At 40.5% G+C, this 7747-nt stretch overlaps 1 protein-coding gene across 2 annotated transcripts; it reads right to left on the reverse strand.

The window, feature by feature from the left end:
• Nucleotides 1-904: 904 nt before the first annotated feature.
• On the reverse strand, nucleotides 905-7564 carry spata2 (spermatogenesis associated 2). 2 transcript variants are annotated; one of them, XM_015035115.1, is made up of 3 exons: nucleotides 7458-7564; nucleotides 5640-6449; nucleotides 905-4655 (listed from the first exon to the last, which is right to left on the reverse strand). In XM_015035115.1, exons 2-3 carry the CDS (start codon nucleotides 5982-5984, stop codon nucleotides 3300-3302), a joined length of 1701 nt encoding a protein of 566 aa, XP_014890601.1. In that variant the 5' UTR covers nucleotides 5985-6449; nucleotides 7458-7564; the 3' UTR covers nucleotides 905-3299. The 2 variants fall into 2 exon arrangements, with proteins under 2 accessions (XP_014890601.1, XP_014890602.1); XM_015035116.1 differs by lacking the exon at nucleotides 7458-7564 and adding an exon at nucleotides 7380-7455.
• Nucleotides 7565-7747: the final 183 nt, after the last annotated feature.

Consider the following 7747-nt stretch of genomic DNA (forward strand, 5'->3'; position numbering starts at 1 on the left):
ATGGAAAAAAAAATTTAAAAAAAATTGCACATCTCCCCAAAGGTCACAAGATTTCTTGATACGCTAGTTTAGATAATGTTGACATCTCTTCCATCTACAACGAACTGATATCAAAACATCCCTTTTGATCCGTTTTAATGTGTTTAAGACAACACCTGACTTTAGCTTTTAAGGAAAGGAACAAAGAGGTTCAAAATTAGACATTGCTTCCTGAATCCAATGTCAGACAAGGTCATTACAACACATTACCCCTTGTACAGGTGTACAATATTCTGCTTTAAAAAAAAAAATTAAGATGCACTTTAAAAAATATCAATAACTTTCTGTACTTTTAATCCATTTGTTCTGAAATCCAGAAATGAATTTTACATTTGGAGCCTGGAGATTAAATAGCAATGCTGAAATAACAGATTGATAAGACATAGTATCTGACATTAAAAAATAAATCAAAATATTCTATGATAAGAGAGCTATACAGTCTTAAGGCATTCAGAGGTTAATCCTGACAGCACATGAAGGCTCGAGCAGCCCAAGCAGTCTGTCAAAAATAAATCAGACTAACTTTTATTTTTTTATGAGAAGTGACTGGAAATTAGCCCTTGGTAACTATAGACGTTTTACATGGAGAACGAGAGTAAACACCACACGGACCCATTCAAGCATGGGCTAATGTTTAAACCGAAGCAGCATATCTCCAACACCCAGCTATGAAACAGATATAGGAGAGGGGCTCCGAGTGTTTTACAGCAAGCTGAAAGACTTCAACTGGTCAAATCAATGTAAACTTGCAACTAATGTGCTCAAACGTTAAATTTCAGTTAGAGATGCACCAAAAAGGCTTTTCCAGGCCAATTCCGTGTTTCCGTCTTTTGACATTTTACCTATAAATTCTGACGGCTTCCAATTTTTATTTTATTTTTTTTCTGCACAGCAACAAAAACAAAATGTGCAATAGCTTCTTTGACAGCAGCTGTAGCTTTGCAAATAATGGAAATAAAACATTAACCCTCGATCTTTAATTTGTATTGAGTGCATCAAGCTACGTGCTGATTGCTGATGCATTTGTACACTGAATTATCCAACCGATCATCCTTCACAGCACATCGAGGGAAACGTATCCAGATCTAAACTCTGACCTCATTGATTGGTGCATCCCCAAAAAGTAGTGTAGCAAATGTCTGCTTTGAAAAGCTATTAACGTTAAATACTTCTATAATAGAAAGCAATAAAGTCTAAATTAATTATGAGACTCTGAGCTGGTTATCAGTGCTGAGCTGAACTGCAACATAAGTGGTTTCTGTCTTTTGCCTATCCAACCAAGAGAGAAAAACATAAATGTAGCCCAGTTAAGTAAGGAAAAGTAGAAATTTCAAATTAAAATTGGTTTTGCTACTTATTAAATGGAGTCAAGTATTTGTAACAAGAATATTCTACACAATTCCCCCTTCACTAAATAAACATCTAAACCTGATTCCATTTTATAATACATTTGGATGGTTTTCTGAGGTTACCGCACCACCTTTTAAACACAGACAACTTGTTAATTAAATGCTTTGTTCCGTTTATTTTTTTTTTTCCTCTGAATATTGAGGCTAGTTTTAATCCACAATGTCAAACTGGGTGTAAGCTGATGTGAATTGAGGTAGACAGAAACCATTGAGGAGCATAAATCTTCATACTGCCAAAAACCAACCAACAGTTTTATGTTTGTTAGTCACCAGACTTGTTTACAAGCATTACAAGGTTTCCTGTGACCCCACTTGAAGCTGAACGAGAATCACTAATTTGTGGAGGAGGCATCATGAATCATGTGGGGTTTGTGGGAAGTAATGAGAGGGACGAGGCCTGGAACTGACACCATCGGTCTGACGGAAATCATCTTTAACATCTCGAGTTCACAGCAGCGTTTAAAACTGAGCCAAAGAAAGAAAATTACAAATATTTCAGGGTAAATTTACAAGGCGTAATATTTTAAATAGAACATATGTCTCTTCAGGATATCTTCTACCCCATATCAACATATGTAAGATGTACATCCAGAAAATGCCAGACCTCATGCCCATTTAACAGTCTCACATAGTCCTAGAGAACAGAGAGTTACTGACTTCCAGTGTGTTTACTTTTTTTTTTTTTTTCCCCCCCCAACATTTTTCAAGTTTTCTAAAACATTACCTTTAAATATTAGGCAAGCTCAGGTCTTTTCTACACATACATACACACACTCATACATACATATATACTGTATCTATTTATGTATATATATTAATATATTAGAATAATTTTTAGCTGAGAAGTTAGGCAAAGTGTATAATGTTCGTCAGGGCAGATTTGATTAAAATGAGATGAAGTTTAACTAATTTGTCCAGTTATCACCATGTGGAGAGTAAAAAAAAACTAAGAACAGTGGGAAGCGCAACGTCAACGCAGGATGTCTGAAAAGCACGTCATCTGGTAAAACCAATAAATAGAGAAAAGGCTTACAGCTTTACAAGGCAGAGTAGGCATGGGCCAGTTATAGGTACTGAGGTATAAGACGGTGTTACAGAATGGACATTTCAAATCTATGAGGAAAAAAAAAAAGATTTCCCTCATTCTGTTCCTTCATATTAAATTCAAATTTCAGTTCAAAATACTTTATTAATCCCAATGGTAAATTCAAAGTTACATTTTATAATAAAGTTCCTATAATGAGATGCCACAGGGCATGGAGTAGTGCAGTGGACCCCTTTCATTTTCACCGTATGCTAGCACCATATTAACTGTGACATTCCCATTAAGGAGCTGGACCCACCTGCCGGTGGCCTGACTAGTTTTGTCACTCTAAAGAGCAGAACTGTAAAAATATTGTATTCTGCACAGTCAACACTTAAAAACTACTCAAAAATTTAACAAGTGTAAAAATAAATGTAAAGATATATCTATAATGATCAATGTCTCATTATTTTTAGCCACATTGGGAAGAACTAATGCTTCAGTTTTAATTTATTTTAATATTTTACTGTTTTCATTTTCTGTGTGCGCTCTATCATGATGCGTGTATACCATGACAGATCATCACAGCATGAGAATCTCACACCGGCCCATGCCTAGCGGAGAGCTGGGTTAATGACATGGCTCTGTGGCATGTGCATTCCATGGGTCTACTGTCAGCGAGTGAGAATGCACAAGTTGGAGAAGAAACCACCAGATAAAAACAGAAACCAGAGAATGAACTATGTAAGCCAAGCTTAAAGCAATAGTGCAAAACGGCATTAAATGTTAAGGGATTGTACTGAAGGGGATTATTCCACCTGCCTGCTTCATCGATACACTAGGTGTGATATGGTGCCAGATTTAAAGTTGAGCTGATGGTTGGGCACAAAGTTGTGCTGAGGATTCTTTCGTGTGCACACATCTTTCGCATACAAGCCCATGCAAGAGTCACACGACACCTTGGAGCAATTTACGCAGGTGTGTGATGCGCCTGGCTTGTTGCAAAACCCACATCGTGACCCCCCAATACTTATGCGCTCCGTGCTCCCTGCCTTTGGTGTTGTCATAGCAACCGACTTGCTTGGAAACAGTTTGGTGGGCATGAGGGGTTTTTCCAACATCTGGGGGTGAGGATGGGGATGAGAATGAGAATGGGTCAGGGTTAGAGGGTGTGGATGGAGATGGGGATGAGACTGGGCGTTAGAGTAGACCGACAGCTTTTCCTTCACGGGAATGTATCCGTCAAGGGGGCGTGGGGATTTCGAGTGGTAGTCCTGGAGGCCACAACAGGGGGACGGATCTATATCGTGGCAGGCGGAGCAAAGAATCATGTCACACCTCTGACAGGATGCCATTGTGGAGCATCCCAGTCCACAACCCTGACACTTCACACTACCATGAGCTTTGAGAAGCCAGCCATCTCTGGCATCACGCGGCTCTCTGGATGGCGGTCGAGACGGAGTTTGCCTTCCTCCCGTCCCGACACCACCTCTCTCTGTGTACAAGTCAATGTCATCTAAGGAGGACATGTGGTAGGACGTGTAGGGGTCAACTGCAGGAGGCGACTGCATGGGGAAAAAGTCTGCAACAGGGCTGTAGGCAGGTGGAGCTGCGATAGAGAAAAAAGATGCAGAGGTGTTGGGCCTGATGATCTCGTCCTTCATGTCTTCCTCTGTGTCCACAAACAGAGGCTCCTTCCTTAGACTCAGAGACGCCTTCAGGATAGGCTTGTTGACTGCTGGGTGCCAATGACCTGCTCCATCTGTAACATCCACAGACTTGGACGGTCGGCTTCCTCGTCTCAGGTGGTGGGCATGAGGCCTTTCTATATCCAATGGTCGAACAGACAACCGAGCGATATCTGCCCCGAGGCTGTCTCGTCTGCGCAGCGCCTCAGCGCAGCCAGCTGCATCATCTCTACAACCCCGGCGGAGCTCCAGAGCTTCCAGCTCCGAGGCGGAACCGCGGGCGAGAGCCACCACCTCCCCTAGAAGACGACACTCTGCCTGGGCCAGGAACAGCTCGAAGGCTAACTGGCGGAGATGACTGCTGTCCCCTGGGTGGTCCAACAAACGGAATTGCGAATCATGGTCACAGGTATATCCAATGGTACGCATTAGCGTTCGGAGTTCAGCATCAGAAATGGCAGACTGCAGGTGGTACACATAAGGGCCTGTGAAGGTCTAAAAGAGAGAGAAATCTGTCAAACACTGGCACAATATAAAATAAAGGTCAGTTCATGGTGTGAATTTTATCCTTAATGCAACTGGTCTAAAAATCAGCATGACCGCAGCTCAATCTAAAGATTCATAAATCAATACCACTCAAGCACATTTTTCGGTAGAATTTGTAATAAGGAAAGTATTTTATTGCAATACGTGAGCTGAATTTGCATGTGTTAGATGTAAACAAACATACAAGGATAGAAAGAACTTCAAACTATTTCCTAATTCCAGGTTCTTACAATTCTCAGGATATTGATTACAACCAGAGTTTGTTCTAAAAACAAATTTAATATTTTATTTATGTCTCTTTTCAACATTTAGAATGCAAAATCATAATCATTTTAATTACTAAAAAGTTACAGATGTATGTAAAACAGTTCTTTGATAAATTTTCTGGAAACTAATGGGTAAAGACAACTACAGTGACCCTTCAAGAAGAAAACACAATCTAAACACAGACAAAACCCACAGTTTACAACAATCAAAATAAAAATAAATGTGTATAGTTCCTTTTCCTCCTTAAATGTTCTGGGAACTTGCGGGAAGTATCCAAAACCTCGCTTAGAGTGAAGCTTCTGGATACGGCCTAGCACTCCTTAAAGACTCAAGTATTCAAGTAAAAAGATAATTATTCTGACTTTATTTTAGATTCCCCATCTCAGCAACATCTAAAATAACAATATGGACTTAAACAAGAAAATATGTTACAATCAGTGCATTTATGTGATGAGAAATCGCCATAAAAATTATATGAGGAAAAAAAAGCTCTGAAACATAAAACCTTTTTGGGCTGAAACTTTGAGGTAAGAATCTACCAAAGGTGTAACCCGGTGACTGTCTGGTATTTATTAATAAGTAGCTCACACAAGTATTATTTCAATGCTAAGTCTTATTATGACACCTGCGATGTATAATAAAACCATGACAATAAATTACACTCACCTTTATACATCGAAACTCTTTCTTCCAAGGAAAGAGCAGGAGGTTGGTGCAGATGGTTTCCAGTGTGTGAAAGGCCCTCTCCAGGCTCTTAAGGTTGCCTCCTCTCTGGCATCGGAGCGAGTTCTCCACCATCTCGTAGAAACGGACCATGCGAAATCGATGTCCAGGGTCTGGCTGATAGGCTCCGAGCAGAGCTGTCGCTGTGGAGAGTAGTGCCTCGCTGTCCTTGTGCCTGCTTTTGTCTCCCTCCAACGTACTTCCAGCTCCCGTATATCCCCCCTCCGGACGCCTTTCCAGTGCAGTCACATACCTCCGGAACAGGTCCTCTCTCAACTTGGCATCCATTATTTGGAACAGACAATCATTCAGATACCAGAGAGACCCTCAGCTCTTCAGGCACGCCTCGATTGGGGATGCCGCATTCAAGCACCATTTTAGGTGAGCATAATTTACCGTGCACATTGGCACACACTAAATTCCAATGTTCTGGAGAGAGAGAGGAGCAGATAGACTCAATAGCCCATCCTCTAACCACAAAAAACCTGTGTTTTTGGTAGCTATCAGTTGGCGGAGCAAGGCAGCAGCCTATATGGTCGTCTTTGTCTGGGCATCTCTTCTTAATCTCAAAGAACAACTTGTTTCAAGACAAATAGGTCTGTGTCACACAGACAGCAAGGAGGAGATTTGCTCTCTGGTAATTCAAAGTTGGATTTATGGAGTCCCTCCTTTGCTTCAGTATTTGTAGAGTTTGAGGTCACTCATTTGGAAAAGTCAATTTTAACCAAATGGTTCTTCTCAGCAATTTCCAAACTGAAAAGAAAAACAAAAAAAAACACAAAGGACGATTACAATAAAAAGTAGTTTTATCACACATATCAAAACAAGAAAAAGACATGCTATTTGAGTCTAAATATAGAGCCAATTAGTACAGTCTTGATCTGATTATTGGTTTCAAGGTACGGTTTAAAATCTTTTCAAGAAGACAAAAAGACCCACAGTATTCTCTTGTATGGAACATAAGTAAGGCAGTACAGATTTATGCCAGTATCAGTGCTTTGAGTGGGATGCTGAGGATGCACTGCGTGGGTTCCTGAATGTTGGTTAAAACACTGATACAGCTAGAATGATTCAATTATCGACATGTTTGTTGCAGCTACACAGATTTGGATAGTTCAAGTATAGATAAGCACATTTAAAGGTAGAGAGTGACACTTTTCTGTTTAAATTTGTGCAAGTGAAAATGTGGGCTATGGCAAAGAGCAGCTACCTTTAAGAAGCTATTCACTTACAAACACCAAAGTTATTAATGGAGGAGTTCCAATGTGTAGTTTATCTCTTTGCGATCGTGCGACTGTTAACTACAAGGAAGAACGTACTTGTCGTTCTTTCGCAAGCTGGCTATTCCAGTTTCATTACAGATACAGTGAGCATCTTGTAGCCAGCTAGCACGCAGTGTTAACACCCCTTTTCACTGCGTATATCAACTGCGACAGCAACGGTAGCCATATACAAAGACCAGGAGAAAACACAGCAACAGCTTTTTCATGGATTATCAATCTCAACCCCTAAAACAACAATCGAGAAAGACCCCAAACTAAACGAAGCAGTGAACGCCCATTTCATCAGAGCTGCCTAGCTAACGTTTGCTCCTAGCTAGCAGGGCGTTCCATCGTAACCAGGATCTCTTTATCGGGTTTAGAGTCATTTATCAACACAAAAAGATCACGAAACAAAAACTACGTGATTTATAGTAAATATGCTTCTCTTAGGGAAACCCGCCGCCTTTTAAACAGAAACCCCGCCACCCGTGTATCTTACCTTAAACAAATGTTAGCCTGGCTAGTTACGCCTCCTCAGCTGTTGAAAATTCCCTTCATCGCAATGCGCATGCGCTCAGAGCGTCAGCATCGTGTCACCCACGTGCTGAGGAATAGAGGGCACTGTGAGACACAAAGATGCTTGTTCAGAGCAAAACAGACATTAGGAGATCAAGAAATGTTGTATTTCGGGTTTCACACTTTTTATTTTCCTTTTTGAATTTGAATGACTATTTGCATAGTTCTGATTTTTTCAACAAAAATAATGAAACAGCTTTAACAAAAAAAATA

This window comes from Poecilia latipinna, unplaced genomic scaffold (genome assembly GCF_001443285.1).
Source record: "Poecilia latipinna isolate Pla-1442-1.1 unplaced genomic scaffold, P_latipinna-1.0 Scaffold324, whole genome shotgun sequence".
Lineage (NCBI taxonomy): Eukaryota > Metazoa > Chordata > Actinopteri > Cyprinodontiformes > Poeciliidae > Poecilia > Poecilia latipinna.